Source organism: Oenanthe melanoleuca, chromosome 1 (assembly GCF_029582105.1).
Source record: "Oenanthe melanoleuca isolate GR-GAL-2019-014 chromosome 1, OMel1.0, whole genome shotgun sequence".
Classification (NCBI taxonomy): Eukaryota; Metazoa; Chordata; class Aves; order Passeriformes; family Muscicapidae; genus Oenanthe; species Oenanthe melanoleuca.
The window spans coordinates 84,700,670-84,722,250 of NC_079333.1; the positions used below are offsets into that span (position 1 = coordinate 84,700,670).

Below are 21,581 nucleotides of genomic sequence, written 5' to 3' on the forward strand. Positions count from 1 at the left end.
GCCAAAGATAAATTACTTTGTGAATGGGATTTTGCAGTGTGGCTGTGTAAAGATCCAGGGGTTAAGTTTCTGAGGTTTGAGATGTTCTGTTGACTTTCAAGTCCTTAAATATGTAGTCTGTTTTATACTTGCACATAAAGTCTTCACAACAGTATCTCATACATATAAAATAATCTAGCTTTGAAAAATTTTGTGTGCATTTTAAAGAAATCTATTTGAATCTCTTCGATTTTTAAAGACTGATTAAGAAGTGCTTTGCATGTGGCTAGAAAAGGTTATAAATATAGTGATAAGGTGTTGCTTTATTCCAGGACAACCCACTAGTGGTGTTTTAGGATGTTATGAATAAAACAGAAACAGGCACATTAAAAGTATTTTGAGGGGTTTTCTTTTCCTTCTGTTTTGGATTTTTGCCTGTGTTTGATGAAGTCTTACATAGGGAAAGTATGTTCTGTTGCAGACTGCTGTCAACAGCATGACTCTTCAACAGAAAAATTAGGATTTGGGATTGGACTTACTAGAAAGATAAAAGGTTCACTTAAAAATAACATGGCAATAACTTATGTGGGATTTTCCTGTGCCAATGTTGTTTCTAACAGGTTTTCTTTCTTAGTCACTCCTTCATTACCATGTCTTCAACTGCTGAGCTGCCATAATGCATGTAGAAATTGGAAACTAGAGGATGGGTGGCAGGCAAACAAGGTTATCATAAAATTTACCATGGTAATATTTAGTACCACAGTCCTTTCTACAGATACTCTTGGAATATAGTGATTACAGTTCCAGGAAATGTGATTATGCCATTTCAAAGATTTGTGTGGTTAAAATCAAAGTCCTTGTTGTGACATTAAGCTCCTTTTATATAGATTTGTGTTGTTTAAAACATAAATTTAAAGTATGTATTTTGTCTGAAAGCTACCTTAGGAAAGGATTGCAGTCCTGTTGTAATAATATTTCAAGTGTTCATGTAAAATGTGGGCAATATTTGCTCGATGTAAACACATTTTTATTTAGGTCCAGCAGAAATCTATTTAAGTGAAGGAATAGAGGTTTATTTTCAGTCTTAAAAAAGCTGCGTGGTGTAGGGTGCTTCCCTCCACGCTGGTGGTGAATGATGAAAAGGTGTGAGAAAAAAGCTTGGTGGTTTAATGGCTGAGCCATCCCTAGGTGTCACATCTTCCAAGACTCAGCCCTTCGCACACACCTGCATGGGTTTTTAAGTTCTGAAGCACTGTTAGGACAAGTTAGGCATTCCCTGTTTCCTTTCTAATGGTTTTCTCTGTGTATTTGTTCAGTTGAGGCAGAAAGTGCCTTAGGGTGGAGTCTGGCTTTTTGCGTGCTGTCACCACACTTACCTGGTGAGCATCCAGAGTGTAAAGCACCTCTCATGCTCTTTTAAGCTCGTTCATCCTGTGACACTGAGAAACTGCCTAAGGCATACCTAACTCACAAACAGATTCAGAATATTCTTGACATCCACCCAAAAGAGCTGGTGCTTAAGAGTATTCTTTTTTAATACTTTAGGTGCTGTGAACTCCTTACTATAATGAAACATGTATGTGACGTGCACCACGTATCTGTACAACTTTTTTTACCTTGCTTGAATAAGAGTCCTCAACTAAACTATAGTCTTTTAAGCCTTTCCTGTCTTGCTGTAATTTCCCATTCAGAACAAGCAGAGCATGTGTCCTTCTGTAGTGGATCCATTGTTTTGAGAGGCCATCAAAAATGCACTCCTTCATTTTAAACAAAGACTTGCAAATTGCAAGACTGATGCTTCATCTAGTGAAACAGCTTTTGAAAGTTTAGCTTCGCCCAGTGTAGCAAGTTCTTCAGTTCTCTCTATACAAATATGTCTAATGTATCATCATGCCTGCCTCTCCAAGGATCACAAGAAAAGTCTCATTGAAATACTTCCTAACCCAGCACAGTTGGGAATGGTGGTCATGAGTAATTGTCCTTAAAACAAATCTGTTTCCAACTTTGATCTTGAAGCTACTGCCAAAATATCAGGTACTGAACTTAAAAAAAAAATCCAACAAAGTGTCACTTAATAGTCTTGTCAATAATTAATCATGAATCTTGTGAAATCTCAGGAGAGAAACAGCCAACTCATAGCTGCTTCTATTGATGTACTTACACCCCCTTTCATACTTGTGTCACTCAAGCAAATGGTTGTTCCCATGGAGATGCACTTTTCCCTGCCTCTTTCTTAATAGATTATGTTTCCTTGTGTTAAAAAATAATTCATCTGAAAGCATCGTTATCATGCAAATGATGTCATGTGTTGTCTGTGTGATTCTGCCACTCTTGTGCTTATCCATGGTAATTACCAGTGCTTGATTTATATTTTTATATTCAATAAATATGAAAAGTGCCAGCCATAGTTCAAATTGTGGCAGACCCTGTAGGAGCTATAACTATTTAATTAATAGTTCCCCTCGTTTGCTGTTGAAGATACATCATCTGAATAGTTCATCTTTGGCTTTAGTCTCTGTTCTAATGAAACTTTATGCCATGAGTTATGTTGGTGCCCTGTACACAAAAACACACAAAAGTACACCATGAAAGCTTACTATCTTTTACTTTTTACTTTTATTTTTTACTTTGCTTTTTTCAGGAGAATTTATCATCTCATCAGAGAACTAAGTCATGCCTGTTTGATGCTAAAAACTAATTTTCCCAGAACTGTTGACTGTCATTAATTATATCTCAACCCTTGAATATTTTATTAATAGTCCTATCAGTTTTATCATTTTTTGGCTCGGGGTTGGTGGAAGGTTAATGGACATATGGGTACCTAGAACAGGCAGCTTGATGTTTTAAAATATCAGCCCATTTTTAGCAATGTCTTAAGGCTTCTTTAATTTCCATTTTATTTCAGCATTTTTTGAAAAAAGTATCAAATAAAATGTGTTCAGAGACAGCTCTCCTAAATGTGTTGGGTGCTTATTAAAATGCTGATTAACATTTGTTTAGCATATGTTCATTAAATCAGTTCCTTGTGGACTGAAAAGCTCACCCAAAATCTCAAATGACCCCCATTAATTTCTGAAGAGATACTTTAGAATCATCCTATGCCTTTTTACAAACCAATAGCCTTTTCTACACTCTTTGCTTTGCCTTTGCATTTTTAAGGGCTTGCTCTGTTCTATTGTATATTCATTTAGGGATATCAGGGAATTTTCCATAACTTAATTTTCCTTAAATTACTTGGAGGAACTTTGAGTCTTGTAATTCTTTAATTGATGGATGTCTTATTTTGTCATTTTTCTGTTTGATATATACTATTTGTGTCTTCTTAAATCTTTTTCTTGAGTGAGCTCTAATGAATACTCAGCTGCAATGGCCTAGCTTTAATTATGGAAATATAGTGTATAGGCCACCTATTGAGTATTTTAAATGATTCATCTTCTCATTCCCTTTTTTTGTCTTAACTGAGTGATACTGCAAGTACATGGTAATTTGGCCATTTCAAATTGCTGTCTTTTGTTTGCTCATACTGAATGAAATCTGGTAATTATTACTATTCTTAAGGCAAAAGCCAACTTTCATGACTGTGATTAAAATTTCATCTTCATTCATTATAATGAAGTTAAAAATAGTTTCCTTTTACACTATTTCATTTGTGAGGAGGGTATTTTCTATACATTGTGAGTAAGTCTTACTAAGCAAGGGACCTCCAGCAGGCATCTTTTAAACTGTAATTTTTCTGTAATATAATTCTTCCCATGTGCTGGGGGGTGGAAAGGAATTCCCATATCCATTTGGTTGGAGTGGGTGTTTGCCAGCACCACCCCCAGAGCTGCCTCTGAGTGCAACTCCACGGGTTTCCCCGTCTGCAGCAAAGATGATCTATGCCTGCTGGCTCATCTCTGTCATGCCAAACAGAAACCTTATCTGAAGGAAGCCAGAATAATTGAGAAGTCAGTTGTTTGTGTACTCAAAATAAAACTTCTACATTTTTTCCATCCCTTTGCAAGTCATTTTCCTGGCAGCAGCACAACTCCCCAGGCAGCAGCGTGCCATGAGTGACTGAAGCGTGTGATCCAGCAGCAGGGTGCCATTTTCATGGGAATCCATGGTTTTCTGAGTGTTACTGCTTTTGCTTCTCAACCAGCACTTCATACAGGCTTTTCTTACAGCTTTCTGGTCTTGTTCCCTTACATAAGAAACCTTGAGGACATTTTTATTCTGCTCTTAGTGAGGGATTTTGAACAGATGCCCTGCAAAAGAAAAAGGTTTAATGAAATGTGTATTGAAAAGGAGAGTGGACACCAAGAATACAGGAGAGGTGTTTGCAAATCTGTAGGAACAGTAGAAATGGATGAGTTTTGGTGGTGATGGCAAATAACAGTAACCTTTATAACATTTCACAGACTTATTTGAGTTGCATGAGAGACTTTTTAAATGGCTCCTTTATTAAGCTTCTGGAAGTCTGCAAAACTTTTCAGTAATTTTTTAGTTTTAATTCACTCAGTATGCCAGATTTGGAAAGGATGAATTGCCAAGCAAGATGTAATATAAAGAATCTTGCTTGTATCAGTGTTTCTAGTTATGTTCAGGTTATTCCAGAAGTATTTTGAGCATCCAGGAGTATTCCCTGTGTTTGTCATCCCCTGTGGTGTATGTCTGCCTGGGTCAGTCTGGACATCTGCAGGAGTTCCGGAATGCTATGTATACTGATGCCTCCAGGAATCAACAGTTTTATACTTCTTTCCTATCCTCATTCTTTTTAAATGAAAATACTGGGGTTTTTTCAAATTTATAACTGCATTTTTCCCATTTGAGAGCTACTTAGTACCACTTTCTCAGTGCCCATTTGGAAATTGGCAGGGAAGTTAGACCTTTTTTTCTTTGCAGAGTCACTGCCTAGTAAGAAGCAGAAATGAGGAATTGGTCATTCTTTAATGCAATCTTTTTTTAGCAATGGAAAACTGTTCCTCTTGGTTGGTTAGGAGGTACTTCCTAACCATGGTGTACTTCCTTTTTTACATATAAATATTTCAACTCAGATTTACACAATTATCACCATAGTTATGTATAACATGATTATGAAATCTCATTCTCCAAGTTCTGGTGTGTGTGTTATTGGCCTCTGTTTTTTGTTTGAGTTGGTTTGATTTTGAGGACTTATTTTTAAAAATGTCTTAGTGATCTGATTTTGGTAGTTCTGATGGGATATGTGTGGCAGATTTAATTATATAAGGTTGTATTTTGACATTCATCAGATTGCTTCTAAATCTTGTTTTAAGTATTGAAATTTGATTGCTAAAGTCTTTCACTGGTAAAAGTTACTTATATGACTAATGTTGTGGAATTTAGCTGAATATTTTCCATTTCTTCCACACTAATTTTTAAAAGTGTAATCATAAGTATGCACAGTATTTTTGGCACAGTCAGAGCACTAAATTGTGTTTTTAGTACTCTTTGCTTGATCAATTTGTTTATCAGTGACCTGTCCGAGCCTCATCTACAAGATCACAGAAAACACATTAAATTCATAGTAGAACTAAGTCCCAGTTTGAAAATATTTCTGTTAGTTCTTAATTACTTTCAATTCTAGTCTTCTCTGGACACCATAAGGGTACAAAATTTACTACAGGATGAAAGAATGGTGGAAATAAAAATAAATATGATTTCACTGTATAGTAAGTATTCTGTTATATAGCACAGCCTCTTAAACCTTATACAGCCCATGTTAATAAAAACAGGTCTACCTTACAAGACAAATAGAATTTATTTTAATCTCTTTAGAACTTCAAGCTTCCAATAGTTTTGACCTTCCTTGTCACAGACCTGTAAGAAATGCTAGTCTTTCCATTCAAAAACCAGTATTTAATAAAGTTTGTTTTAAAAAATAAATAACTTACTGAAGCATATAGCTACTTGTCAAATTATTTATCGCATATTAAAATTCCTTAGGAGGAATTCTAAGAAGTTTTTGTTTAGCCAAACATCTCTGGCTGAAATTAGTGATAAAATCAATCCCCTCACAGGAATTCAGCAAAAATAAAAGTATTTTTTCTGTGTCACTTATTGTTGCTTTGAAGTTTTCTAGCTTGTCAGAAAATGTGGGCATAACAGTTGTGGCATGTCTGTTGTGCCTCTTGGAGAATTAGATGAGGGTAAGTCATCTCTGTTTGCACTTTAAAGGAGTTAGCACACAGAAATTTAAGTTCAAATTTAGTGAGAGGAAGTAGTGGAACTGTTTATATACAACACAAATTCTTGCTCAATTTCCTAGAATCCTAGAATAGCTCATTTCATGGTTGAATTTGTTCAACTGAAGCACCCTCTCTGCTGTGCTTCATCCTGCTTTGTAGTTGCATTGCTCAAAGTAAGCATGTTTGTTTGTGAGACAGTGTGGCAATGGTGGTGACTCTTCACCAGTGATGAAATTGAGGAGAATATGGTTTTGTGGTAGTGAGGGAAGTGATGGGAACTCCTTTTAGGCGTGGTGTCTTTAGTTTCGGGGGGAAAATAAGCTGGAACAATTGCATTTCTTCCATGTTCACAGTAATAACAGATGATTGTGGTTGCATAAATTGGTGAGAAAGGAGTAATGGGAAATGTTCACAATGATTTCAAACACAGAGAAGAGATTTCTTCCATTCCCATTCAGAGCATGTGGAGTTAGGTGCTGGTGCCAGTGGAGTGGTAGCAGATGATTTGTATAATATGTAATTGAAATATTTTGCTGCTTTCTGGAAATATATCTGCCTCACAATTATCATTAAAACCTAGACTTAGTTAGCCATTTTCACATTATTGATGAATTTAAAGTTATTGAGACAATTCTCAACAGCAGTAGTTTTGCATATGGAAAATGACACAAGAACATACTGATGACAAAGTATGGTCTGCCTTCCCACTATCAATTAGATACATAATTGCAAAAAATACATTAATTTTTAATGAGTGTTACTATAAAACACTAAAATATTTCTCTAGAATCAGAAACAAACTCATGAATTTATGATTTTGGACATACTGTACACCCTCAAACTTTTAAATATTTTTAAGATGCATGACAACTATGTCCACTGAAAGTAACATTAAAGGAATCCAAGTCTCTGCTTGGTGAAACTAAAATCAGACTTTCTAAAAAATACTGTGTTGTAATTTCTAAAGAAACATCTGCTTGGAGAAGGAAAAAAAATCTGAAGTTGCAGAGCAGACTAATGCAAAACAAACAAACAAACCCACAAGTAAAATCCCCAATGAAAATGAAACACCAACTTGATGCCTTTTAAAGGGCTAAAGGCAAAGAATTTTGGTGGATATTCTGCAGAACTCATGGTTCAGAATAATGCTTTTTTTATTGCCTGATAAGACTTTCTGTGCTGGATGTGTGCACCAGGCCTTTTATCTGTTCCAGAGTGAAAAGCAAAAGCAGCAGTGAATGCAGAACCTGAAGCTTGTTGCAGTGCTAGCTTGCAATGGTTCAGAAGTTTGCTTTTATCAGTTTACAATTATATATTGTATTCTGTTGAAGTTTTAGCTTTATTGGGGTAGATCATTTATTGGGGTAGATCATTAAAAGGATGTGCTGCTTCAGGAATTTAAAACAAATATATAATGGAAACCATGATGTGTGCTACCTTTCAGCAGATTTTTCTTCTGTGACGGTTGCAGTAAAATGTTGCAAGGCTGATGACATAAAGAAATCCTCCTATTTTTAGTTTATATTGAGTAAATGAATGTGTTCATTGTATTAGAAGTTTTATCTAATAGGTAGACCTTTTTCCTCCTTTCCCATGCAGAATGTCTACATGTGCTTGGAGGTACATTGACATTTATAGATCAAAGAACGAGCCTTTATTTTATTCATAATTATGTGTGGAAAGATAAAAGGATCCCCTTAACTCAGTGTGGTTGTGTGTACTGATGCCTTTGGTATTATTTCCTTCACTCATCACCTTGGAGGACCCTTGGTTTTGCCCCTCTCTGAGCCAGTTATGTTTCAACCTGTAATGTCTGGCCTTAGAGCAAGCCCAAAAATTAGCTCCCAAGGTAGTTTCACAGCTCACTATTAAAGAGTTACCCCATTGCCAGTAGCTCTTCCTACGCCCTGTTCCAGGCTTTACTTTCTTAGCATTAAAAGTTTGTGTCTGAACCCTCAACTCCTTTGATGTTTCATTTTTTACATAGAATAAAATACTTTAAGCGTTCTGTTAATTATATCTCTTCTTCCAAACTAGTGAAAATAGAGTACTTTCCCCCCCACCCCCCAGGTACTGTCTTGTAGTGGATTCATTGCATAGTGTTCTCCTCAGTCTTCCTTTTCCTCAGGTTCCTGGGAGAGCTGAAGTTGGCTGAGGCAGCAGAACTGGGGCTGCAGTGTGCATCACTGCATTGCATCTCTCTGCCTGGGTTGGGCTTTTCCATAAGCACGTGTTTATAGGGGTACATGTGTTTGTGTGCTCTGCATACTGTCATCCCCTTTGGCTTCACATCTTAGCACATGAAAGTGGTAGCAGAGAGAAGAAACAGATGACACCAGCTGAGATATCAGAGGTGTTGTGTACCTTGTTTGGTGTGTGGAGCTGAGTCACCGTTCTAAAGACTGAGCTGAGGTAACTGGCAAAAGTCAGTGGCCTCTCTATGTACTCTGGGGGACACCATATTCCAGTGAATTGCAGTGACTAAAGGACAAGAGATTTTTCAATACATAGGTGACAGTGGCTGTTCTTCCTTCCACCTTAGAATCATTGGGGAATTCTTTTCCTTCAGATGTGGCTATTTCCTTCAATATGCAACCTTGAGTAATTCTTTTGGTATTGCTGGATGTGGTTTTTTTTCCTTTTTTTTTTTTTTTTTTTTTTTTTTTTTAATTTGTTCCTTTTTCTCTGTGTGTTTACACTTGGGTTCTATTGCTTTCTGTTTCTCAGGTTTTTTGAAGACCTGAACAATAGGTGACTATTCTGTGACATGTTCTTATACCATGCAAACAGAATTTGTAAATTAGCATTCACGCCAAATGAAACTGGGCTTTGTCTTACAGTGTGTAAGGAAAGGTTTCCTCCCATTTTCTGAGTCTCACAAGTGTTTTGTTTTGTGGAGTCTGTCCATAAAACAGGAATTGACATGTGTGGAGTGTATGTAGACATAAAGCTGCAATGCTGGAGAGAATGCCCACCTCCCTTGTTTTAAGGGGAAATGTTCCAGCACAGATGGCATTTTATGAGAGGTGCTTCAGTGGTGAATGTGGTTGCTTACTGCCAAATTATTTTTGTGATCTCAGCAAGTTCATTTGGACAGACACCTCTCTTAATGGCTGGTCAGCTTGGACAGGTGGACATTTAAGGGTGTTCTTTCTAATAGATGACTATTTGTAGCTGTATTTTGCACTAGAAAGTGATTTACTACTTAGGCTGTAGGCTGTCTAAATTGTATGCAATCATTGCCATCACTCCTGTTTGCAGTCTTTGGGATTTTGTAAATTAAAGGAAATGGAAAGTGAAAGAAAAAGGAAAGGAAGAATGTATTGTGATGTGGTGGAAATGTTATTCTTCTTGCATATGGGCTCTACCAGTTTACTAACCAACCTGTAAGATATCTTTTTTAATTGTTCATTCAGAAAATTGTTCTCCAGAATAGGAGATAAATGTATTTACTTTGTTGCTCGATAGTTATTGAGTTTAAATCTACAGATGAAATGGCTCTGGTTTGTGTGGGAGTCCTTGGGTTTTGTGTTTTGGCCTGTTTTTGTGTATGTAATTGCAAATAACTGAAGAGCCCTTGATTAATGAAGCTATGTGCATTAAAATTCAAGGAGGAAGTTCGTACAGAAAAGATGATATTTAGTTTGCTTTCCCCTTCCTAAAAGGAGTTTGCAAGAAAACTGTGGGCTTCTAAGTATTTTTAAGGTTTCTAAAGAGAAAATGTAATAAATACTTATTTAATGTTGCAAAACATTGATATAGTATAACATGGGCTTTCTGGCCTTATGGTAGAATTACTAAGACTTTGCATCATGCTTGATGTTGGTATGGGTCAACTGGAGTAAAACACAGTAAACTCAAAGGGTAGATGAGTGTTGTACTTTCAGGAGGGACTGTTGAGCTTTTTGATGCTGAGATACTGCCCTTTAGTCAGTATTTGGATCATTGTCTTCTAAAGCATTTCTTTAATTTGAGGGGCTATTTTGAGGGGCTGCTTTGTAGTTTCTCTGTTCAGATTTGGGCTTGGTGATCCAAATTTTAGTCTCTATCTGTAACATCTCTTAGATCTTTGCTTTTAAGATACAGAATTCAGCGTAAATACGAGCATACAAGAAGTAAAATGACTAAGTTAGAACTATAGTTACATGTGTTTAAAATAGAATAATTCAGACTTGGTTATTTGGAAGGGTCTTTAAATTGGAGGATTGTCATCTTGCACTCAGGATAGTCTACTTTGTACTTGCTGTATTTTTTCCCTCAATTTCTTTTTAATTGAGTGAGTTTGTGTTAGGAAGTCAAATTTGTATCCTGAGCTGTCCTGTGCACTTGTTTTACTTCTTATAAATGTGAGATAGCTAAATATAAATGGTATTTCCACCAAGTGCTGAAAAGGGAGAGGGAACAAGCTATGATGTGCTTCCTGAGGGACAGGAGTATGCATTGAGGTAGACAGTTTGGAGCATCTCATGCATATTAGTGATTTTTTTGTCAATATCCTCTGATAGTGTTCCTGAAGGAAAGGCAAAACAGTGTAACTTCTCTACATCAAGGGAACAGAAAGCAGTGGGAAGTCCTACATGATCACTTTGCCTTCTCCCCACACTTTATAGATGTGTTCTTAGAATTATAGGGCTGCCTTAGACTTAGGGTATTTCTGCTTATATTCTTTTATCAGTCCATCTTTCAAAATCAAGATAGTGTAATTTATAAGATTACAAATTAGATGAAAATATTTTTGTGTTTGAAAGCAGAGACTGCATATTTAAAGCAAGCAAGCTTCAATTTAAATATGTAGAAAGAATTGGAGTGGTAGGTCTTGAGAAACCCCAATCATTTTATATGCCTTCGATTTGAGACCAAGACAGCTGTTTTCCTGTTATATAGAGGATTTGAAATCCCAAGACTATTTAAATTTGCCTACTGAGTCTTCTGCTTCATTTTGTTACTGGGGTAGGAACATACATGAGGTAGTTTATGGAAGCCTGCAGATCGTGCATTTCTCTCTGTCCACATATGTCCCTATAAAACATCTTTGTAATTTTAACCTTTTGCTCTAAAATGCTCTGGGTACAGAAAACTCAGTACCTGGTATTGGAGTGTACCTTTCCTAATCACAGATAGGCATGTGTAGCACAGTGTAAATTACAGGAATTAATGCAGTAGTTGTTTGTAATATAATTGTTTTAATATAGCTGATTTCTTTACAGAAGCCTCCAGACCAAGTAGTGTTTGATACATGGAAAACTTTGACACTGCTTTTTTCCTGCATTTGAAAAGCAGTGATAAAGCAGGCTGGTTGTCGAAATGTCAGGGTTTCACTTTGACATTTAGAGAAGAGTTTCCATTTTCTGATTTGTTCTAGAGTGACTTTTTTTTTTAATATTGAGCTTCTTTTCTTACAAAAAGTCATTAATTGAGCTGTAAAGCTTCATTTCTGTATTACAAATGCAGTTGAAGATTTCTGGAATTTATGGCAGTGTCCTTTAAAGAGTGCTGTTGGTGGACATGTTACTTCTAAAACACTAACTATCCCATATGGATCTTAGCCTCTGAACATTTTCTTGGAAACTGGATGTGTGGGTGGAGGGGGAGAAGGAGTGGGAGGCAGCAGTCTGAAAATGTGCAGAAATGTTTGGTTTTTCTTTCTGTGTAACAGAAGAAACTTTGGTCTGCTGAATTCCTTAGTAATAAAGAAGCAAAGACACGTTAATTTGAAATGATAAAAGCAATAATAAATAACAAAACTATGTGAATGTCTAATTTGAATATTCCAGTTCACAAGAAGTTGTGTTTAGCTCTGTACTGAGTGGATGAATTACTTAATTTACATTGCATTTTGGTGGGATTTTTTCTGAAAAAAAATTCCTGAAAAATTAATTGCTTCTTTCTTAATACAATTTTTAGTTTCTTTTGAAACAGACACTGTACACTTTGCACTCTTATTAAATGTATGCATTAATATGCAATATTCATTGTCATAATATTCAGAGATGAATAACTTACTTGTTAAACAAGAAAGGATCATTGTTTTTAACTGCATCTGTAGGAAGTCAGTTGGAATTACAATTTTGTTAGAATACACAAGAAAAATAATTTTAAGTATCTTAAATAAAAATTGGCTAAAATGCTGAAGAAATATTACTTCTAAATAAAAATGAATTTTGAGAAATTTGCTTGTTTCTGTTGCATCTAACAGAAAACACTAGATTAGTGAATTGGAAGAAAATTTCTGGTTGCCTTGTCTTTGAAGGAGAGCTATTCTGTAGAATTTGATTTAATGCTATGGGGAACTAAAACATATCTCAATTTCAGCTGAAATTTATTTCTTAACTTTTTGCTGAAGTTAGCTCTGAAATTAGCAGCAGTTATTTTACTTATTTTTTTTTTTTCCCCCTGGGTATTTATTTTGGGAGTTCTCCTAGTTCATTTGTTTGACTTCCTCAAATTTATCAGCCTCAAACTTGTTTATCTTGAATCTTTCAGCTCTTTAATGGAAGTTGTCGTTGTTTTAAAATATTATAATAAGGTTAAATTTTTCAGCACTCTGGAGTGCTTCGTTTCAGTTTGAATTGGAATGGGGTTATTTTTAAAGAACAAAATCCATTGCTATTAAAAAAATAGTTTAAATGAAATTATTTCCATTAAAATTGTACCGTACTCATGTTCTTTGTGTGGCTTCTATGATTTTATGGGGTTCTTTGGGGGTTTTTTATAACCATAAAGCAACTGGTAGTGTTAGTATGAAAAATTTTACAAGTAATTGCTTTTTTGTTTTGGGTAGGTTTTGCTGTGGTTTTTTGTTTTTGTTGGTTTTTTTTTTTGGTTTGTTTTGTTTTTTTTTTTTTTTTTTTTTTTTTTTTTAATTCAGAGGGTAATGTTCAGTAATATTTAAAAAACATGAGTTACTGAGTAATTCATATTTCCCATGAAAGATCTTTTTTTAAATTCATTTTTTCCCATAAATAAATTTTCAAATATTCATGTTAAGTTTAAAACCCAGGATTTGACAGCCTGTGTGAGAGTTGTGGGTGTACATGTGTCCATTTCAGCTCTAATATCAGTTTCTGTGTTTTGCTTAGGTGGTACAGCATATTTTAGTTTTTCAATTGAGTAAAAAGCTTGTTGTATTAGTAAATAGACTATGAAAGAGAGTACCTGTTGGGATTTGATGCAGTATTAGCTCAAGATCTCTCTTGGATGACTCTTTTCTTGCTCAAGTTACTTTTTTGCCAGTTTACAGCTTTGTAGTAATATATAATAACTGATCAAAAACTAATTTCAAACATAAAGGTTTTATATTATAGAAAAATTAGTTCTAGTTTATGATAAAAATCTATTAAGATATGTAAATATGGCAGTAGATGAAAATGTACAAATAGTTGACTTTCTAATTGCCCTGGGGAGAACTCACAGCTTTACTTAACAGCATACATTTTTATATTTTCAGCTGCATATTTAGACTTAAAACTGTCTTCTCCAACATTGATACAGGGTATTTGAAAAATACATTTAATATAACTCTAGTCCCTTAAAGAAGAAATAGTTTTCAAAACTCAGTTGTATTGAGACGCTTTTGTTGGTTTTGCAGTGTATTCTATAGGTTAAAGGTCCTTCCTTAATTGTTCTTGATATTTGAATAAGAAGCTATTGGAGGATTCTTAAGGAGTTGTATCTATTATATTTAGTAGTATCTGGTCTTTTTCACTGACTTCTGAATTGAGGACTTCTCTTTTGGAAATATGGTATTGCACTTATGATTTCTCAAAACAATAGTTTTCTTGTATTGCAACACTTTTCTAAAAGAGTTTTTGGGGTTTTTCGTCCTGTGATTTTGATTTGATGTACAGGTAAGCTGCAAAAGATATCTTTGCTCATCATTTGTATATTAAAATTACATATTAAAATCAGAGAAGGTTTTAGGGTGGATTGGGAGAATTCAGATCACACTGATAACTTGCCAACCATTTCTCAAAAACTGTCGTTTGGTACTGAATAATGTTTTTTGTATATAGAAGAGGGAAAAATAGAAAAGACATACCAAATCAAAAGACAGTAATAGCAAATCAACTTTAAAATAAGCCAGGTATCAAATCAAATTAAAATTCCTTCAGAAAAGAAATGCAACTGTATTTAGTCTAAAGTTAAGTTGCATACATGATTTTACAAATTTAGGGAGCAGTCTTGGGAAGGGGATGCTAGAGAATTTAACTGCAAATATCTTTAATGTTTGATTCATGTTATTCTTAAGCAGAATTTAATAACCATGAGTAAGGATAATGTTGTATGGAGATGTTCTTTCATTTCTGGGGATGATCAAATGCAATTAAAATACAAAATGTGGTCACTTGTCAGTTTCAAGCAAGGATATCAGCTTGCAGGAACATGGAAAGGTTTGCCAAATAAAACTTCTTTAAATTAGGAAGTTGTCGTTTTGTAAATAAACTCTTTCTAGTAAAGGTAATATGGAATATTAAACTATAATTAGCAAATTGAATACAAACTTATACTAGCGGCAAAAAATCTCTTTCTATGCAAGTTTTATTTATGTGTTTGATAAGATATATTTTAAAATCATGTTTAAATATAATTAAACTTGTTTAGCCTATGAACCAATTTTCAGCAAGGTTGTAGCTCTGCAGCCTTGTTTCAGTGCCACCACTGAAGGCAGAAGAAAGTGAGAAATCCTTTTTTTTTAGCAGGAGAAGGCTGGGAAGTTGGGGCATCTGTGGTGACAGGCAGCCAAGCTTTGGCCCAGGAGTTTTGCCAGCATGGCAGGAGACACACACATAGGGGTAGGGGAACTGGCACTGTCCCAGCATCAGGCCAGAGGAGAGTGACCAGAGGGGAATTCCAGCACTTTGAACTCTGGGCTTGGGGGAGCTCAGGAAGTCTAAGGAGGATGAGCTGGGAAGGCTGGAAATGCTGTGAGGAGAGGGAATTGGAGGTGCGAGCTCAAGGACCTTATAGGACAATGGAAAGGCTGTCTCAGGGACAAGCTGGTCATGAAGGGGTGTTGCACAATGGAAACTTAAGTGACAGGAAGCAAATTCATAGGAAACTGGTCTTCAGCCTGCTGCTCAAAAAACAAGCTATTCTTTAGAGCTGCAGCTGAGCTAGGAAAGGAAGACAGCACGTAGTGATGTGACAGGCACGTTTCTGAGTTTCCCTGGACTAACCGTGGGGCCAAAAATTTGTTTCCCTTCAGAGAGGAGGAGGATTTGCACTGGGTCCCTGTGCACTGGGAAATGTTGCTAACCAGTTTTTTTTTTGTTTATTTGTTTGGTTTTTTTTTTTTTGGTCTCAGTAATATATCCTAAGAATTATACCAGCTCCACATCACTTGGCAATGTATTTATACAAGTGAAAATGAAGTAATTTACTGTGGGTTACTTGTGGATTGTGAATAGTGTTACTTCCTACAAATTGCAGTGACAAGGCTTTTTCTGCTCCTTTGCAGTGCTTCTTTTCCTCTCACTTGAAAGCTAACCTCTCACTTTGATTACTCCTTATGACAACTATTTGTGTTACAAAGGATTATGGCTTCCACAGGTTACAGATGAACTGTAACCACTGAGTTAGAATAGGAAAAACACAGTTGTAGTAGATAGGTAGATAGATTAGTAGATAGGTTTTCATTAGAACAAAGACAATAAAACATTCCAAAACTATGACTGCAATTGCAAGTATATTCAGCTTTTCTACATGTGCCTCCCAAAGTGCTTGGATGTTTTGTTTTCCATGAAATCCTCTATATGGATTTCATTCCATTAAGACATAAGAACAGGGAATCTCTTACAAATAGTAGTAATTGAATATTTCTGTGTTTAGAATGGTAGTGTTTACTCTTCTAGAGATGACTCATGTAGATTATACATTTTTTAATGGAGTTCTGTTTTTTGTAATTGTCCTAACTTTATTCTTGCTTAGCTGCGATGAGCCATCCCACTAAACTCTCTATTTTTAGACTTTCCTAAGGAAATGAAGCTTACACTAGTCATGCTGTCACAGTCCATCCATCTGTCCATCCTTGATAACTCAGCCAATTTTAGGCAAACTTGACAGACTGGCAGAGATAAACTAACTCGTTTTCTCCAAGTCTGTGCCTGGGAGAGTCACTGCTGGTGTCCCTCACTGGAGGAGAAGCCAGAGCAGCCCCAGCATTTTGCTCAGTCCAGGGCTGAAAGGCAGTGGGGCATCAGGCACTGTCCGTGGCTGGCCAGCCCAACAAAGGTAGGGAGGAGGGCAGCACCAGGGGAGATGGAGTGTGCTTTGAAGGCATTCTGGAGATGGCACTGGGGAGCTAGAGATATGAGAAGGGCCTGGGGATGTGGAAGCAGTCATATGGTAGGGGGACTTGGTGTGAATCCTGCAGGAGGTGGGGGAGGAAGAGGAGGAATAGCTCAGCAGGAGGTATAAAGAGAAAAACAGGAACAGATTTCCTTCATTCTGCTCATGGAACAACTTGTTTCCTCTTCAGTCATGGAAACAGTTGTGAGTGTTGCAACTTCACATAAAAATGATTCTTAGATAATGTGGGTGCCCTTCTCTGTGCCTGACTGCAGATGGGTCTCTGCATAGTTTGTTCCTTTGGTCAAACCAGCTAGAAAGTCTGGTGCACTTTGCTGCTATTGCAAAAGAATAATCATTAACATGCTGTCAGCCTTAGGAAGTTTGTTCACATGAAATGGTAAGCTTAAACTGAAGAACTCCAGTTGTCTTTATTGATTGAAATTAGAAACTTTACTATGTTTCTCCTTTTTTTTTTATTTTTTAATTTTCCTGAATTTGTAATGATTTATGTTTAATGGGCATGATAGGAAGCAACATTTGAAATGTCAGATACACCACTGGAAGGTCTGTGAAAAAAGAGGGAATTTATGAAACTCCAGATGAAAGAAAGTGCTCAATTGATAACTTTTTCCTAAGTGTTTAGATGCCTTTATCAGATTTCAGGGGTTTTTTGAGAAATTTTGGGGTTTTACCTGTTTGTCAATAGTTTTTTCTCTAAATACTGAAGTTGATGGCATTTTCTTGTCATATTACATACCCATTTCTTAGAGTTATCTCTCTGCTCTGAGTTACAACTACAGCAGCTACTTCAGACCAGCTACTTCACCATCTACTGCTTTTTTCATTAATTCTTTTGCTGTAATTCCAAGAAGTGGACTGCATATCTTCATTAGTGAGCTGATAAAAGCCTGAGTTTTTAATCTGGAAGGCTCTGTCTCAGTGGAAGGGTTTTTGTAGAGCAAATCTATTGAAATACAGTTGCTTGTTTTCCATGAATTTATAACAAGTAATTTCCCCCTTTTCTTAACAGAACGACCCTTAAGTTATGTTTGTTTATATCACTGTAATTTAATGCTCATTAGTTCTGAAACATCCTTGTCTTTTTGGTTAAAAATTATCTCTAAACTGATGAAAATTTCCAGTCCTGGCAGAGATCAGAGCCTGACCACCTTCTGATTAGTACACTCTTTTCCTGTGATTGTCTCCCCTAGTACAATAAGCTGCCTCCCTCATTTTGCCTGAAAGTGCAGCCACTGGCTCTTGGCTGAAGTGATGTAGTTAGAAGACATTAGGATGTAGCAGGCTCCAGCAGGAAACAAGGCCCTGCTGGGGAAGGTCAGGAAACACTTTAGGATCGTCAGGATTTTCTGCCATCTCCTGAGACCATAAGACTGTATTAATGTATTTAACCCTTCTAGACAGCGATCCCTGCATGGTTGTGTGTGCAGTGTTAGTCTGTGCTGCTCAGATAATTGTGAAATAAGCATGAAGTTTTGTGGTGAACAAACAGCTTTGCTGAAGATGCCCACTGTATATGCAAGTACACGTATAAATACATTAAAACACAGTTTTTGGCAGCAGAGTGGCTGGATTGAATAGGCCTGAATTGTTAAAAATCGATTAGCATGCATCTCTTTATTTCAGATTATTTGAAGAAGCAAAAACAAAGTACCTTTATTTATTTTTCTTCCATTAAGTATTCCATAATCAGCATGTGTGCCCTTGTGTCTCAACTAATTCTTTCACCTGCCTCCTAGGCTGTAGGAGTATGGAGAAAAGTACAAATGTGATACATAGTGTATTTCTGTGATGGTTTTTCTTTCTGTCCCTTGCGTGACATTTTGGGTGTTGCTTGGTTGTGCTATACTGAGACGTAATCTTTTGTTTATAAGTGAATTTCATAAGAGAGGGCTACTTGTTCACTTTATTATTTGTTTATATGTTAGCTTAAGCAGGGGTTTGAAAACACCAAGTGTGCTGTGCAGTTTTCCTATATTTCAGCAGACATTAGTATGATTTCTCTAATTGAAAAAAAAAGTGTGTTCAATGTTATTGTTGTTTTTTCTGTACATTGTGTTTAACACTATAATTAAAGCCATGACAGGACATCAGAATTTACGGGTTATAGGGAAACATATGCAAATGGTCTTTCTCATCATCAGGTTTCTCCTGTTACAGTACATGATGAAATGTAGGTGAAAGAGGTGTGAGTTTCAGAAGGGGGGTTGCAGTTTGAAGGAATTGCAGCTGTGCTGCCTGGGTACTGCCAGAGCAAACAGAGCTATACAATCTGCAGAGAAGCTTTAGCTTTTATTTCTGTGCTTGTTAATTTTGTAGGTTTTCTTTCACTTTTTGTTTGAGCCATATTGAAGTAATCTCTAAACTTAAAAGGTATGGTCATTTGGCTGGAGTTTAAAGATATGTGATACGTAACAGCAAGCTCAGAAATTTTTCAGTCATTACCTGTTCTCCTAGTGAAGAAAACACTGTTTTTAAGTCTATTTAAACTCTTACATCTGAGAAGTCATTATAACACAAATTGCTCTTTATCTAATGGTGCATCAGGTGGATGTTAAGGAGAATCTCTTAAAGGTGTTGCTATTTCCTGACTATGTAGTGTTACAGAAGAGATCTCCATTTAGCAGTGTTGTTGAAGTGGGGGCACGGCATGTCATCCAGCATTTGCAGACTGTGCACAAGCATTCCAATGACCACTTTACATTTCTGTCTTTGACAGGCTTGGGAAAAACCAAGAGAAAGACGAGTGCGAGGGACGCCTCCCCGACTCCGAGCACGGACGCAGAGTACCCTTCCAACGGCAGCAGCGCCGACCGGATCTACGATCTCAACATTCCCGCCTACGTGAAGTTCGCCTACGTTGCCGAGAGGGAGGACGAGCTGTCCCTCGTCAAAGGGTCCCGAGTGATTGTCATGGAGAAGTGCAGCGACGGCTGGTGGAGAGGGAGCTACAACGGACAGATCGGCTGGTTCCCTTCTAACTATGTGGTAGAGGAGGTTGAGGAGGCAACTGCAGATTCCCCCAGCTTTCTGAGCCTAAGGAAAGGCGCTTCCATGAGTAACGGCCAGGGCTCCAAAGTACTCCACATCGTTCAGACACTGTACCCGTTCAGCTCGGTCACAGAAGAAGAGCTCAATTTTGAGAAAGGGGAAACCATGGAAGTCATTGAAAAGCCAGAAAATGACCCAGAATGGTGGAAATGTAAAAATTCCAGAGGTCAGATCGGTCTTGTCCCTAAAAACTATGTAGTAATCATTAGTGATGGTCCTTCCATGAACACTTCCCACCCGCCTCAGATAAGCTACACGGGACCATCTTCTACCGGACGATTTGCTGGAAGAGAGTGGTATTACGGGAACGTCACCCGGCACCAAGCAGAGTGTGCCCTCAACGAGAGGGGAGTGGAAGGAGATTTCCTTGTCAGAGACAGTGAATCTTCGGTAAGTGGTGCTCAGCCTGCAGGTTTGTAACCCCTGTGCATGGGTTAGCAAGCACAGCATTTAACACATTCCTGTCTTTTCACCCTTAAAGAAGCAAACAGGGCGTCAGCAAAACAACCAATACCCTCCCTGCTTGTGGGAATTGGTCTGTCAGGGAAATGCAGTGACATTTACACTGAAATTTAACAGCTGTGGTCTGTATTATCTAGGGCTTTTTTCAATTTATGGACAATCAAGTAAATATTTCAGGTTTCCATTTGGCTTTTCGTGTGTTTCTCATGCAATCCTCAATTTTAAAGCACTACAAGGTAAAATAATTCTAGCTGATTGAAAATTTAGTAATTGGTTTGATCTTAAAGCTATTTTCAAATAGAATCTTTGCACTGGTCAGTTCTGTTCTGCTTTTAATTGAATAATTATATTGTTTATTTATTAAAATCCCATTTTAATGTATTTTTTATCTACTTAGATCATTTAGGTTGTAATAAGGTAAAGTTATTATTGTATCTAGTTGTTAAAGGTTGTTGTGTACAACAGAGGGTCAAGTCAGCAGCTCATATGCCTTGTAAATTGAGCCTTGACGACATCTGAGGGATCTGAGTAATGCTGATTATGGTTCATGTAATTCTGAAAGCTCAGATTTAAAATTCAGCTGAAAGGACTTTCATGTATGCTGAGGCCAGAGAATTCAGAGTTAAAGCACTAAAATTTAATTATCCTTTGACTGTGATTTTGAAAAGGTGACAAATTTTAATCTTACATCATACATAACATTGACACAATTGACAAAGTACGATTTTGTAACGGTCACAGATATTTTTTTATCTGGAGACAGTATTGTCTGATTAAGTTTCAGACACCTCTCCTTGATGAATTTGCTCTGCAAAAATCATAATAGCTATCAAACTACCCTTTCTTTGAAGCTGTGTCATTAAATTCCTATTTCTACTTAATTGTAATCACTAAACAAAGGCAAATGCAAATAAACCACAAGAGAACAGGAAAAAATTAGGGATTAAATAAAAATAAACTAGAGGAAGATAGGAATTTAGACAACATGACTGGTTTACAGAGGCTGAGAGGAATCAAGTTTTAGTCAACAGAAGAAAAGACTGATGTAGGACCGTCTTCTAAAACGTAGAAGGGCACTGGAGGATTATGGTAATCGTTAAATTACAGTAGTTCCTTTTTTTCCCCAACATTCTTTTTCTATCAACATCCTGTCTGATATTGGATGTGGTGGTTTCTTGGCATGTCTGTCCAGCAGGTAGAAGCTCACTTTCACATCTAGAGGCTGCATTTATCCTGAGACTGTAGCTATCAATTTCCTTTAACTCTTGGGAAAGTGCCAGAAGGAGAGTTTGAAAATTAATACATTGCTTAAAATACAAAAACACTTACCCATTTCTCAGTGCATGACATGTCACAGTGACCACTATGCTATGGCTTGGTTTTTTGCTCTGAAGAGTCTGCCTCTATCTCTGGAGTAAACAAACTACCTTGAAAGAGCACAGTAACCTTTTAATTTAATGCGACATCATAATACTAAATCCTTATACTCAAAGCAGTTTCAAACTTTTTGCCTGCATTGTTGCTGGAGAAATCATTGCTTTGAGATACAAAAAGAGTACAAACTATTTTAGTATCTAACACTTAGTGGGATAA

At 36.7% G+C, this 21,581-nt stretch overlaps 1 protein-coding gene across 1 annotated transcript in view; it reads left to right on the forward strand.

The window, feature by feature from the left end:
• The window catches only part of NCK2 (NCK adaptor protein 2), an 83,998-nt gene that overhangs the window by 53,740 nt on the left and 8,677 nt on the right, over positions 1 to 21,581 (forward strand). The window contains exon 4 of the mRNA XM_056497261.1: positions 19,195 to 19,916. Coding sequence (XP_056353236.1) covers positions 19,195 to 19,916 — 722 coding nt within the window. The remainder of the gene's footprint in view (positions 1 to 19,194; positions 19,917 to 21,581) is intronic.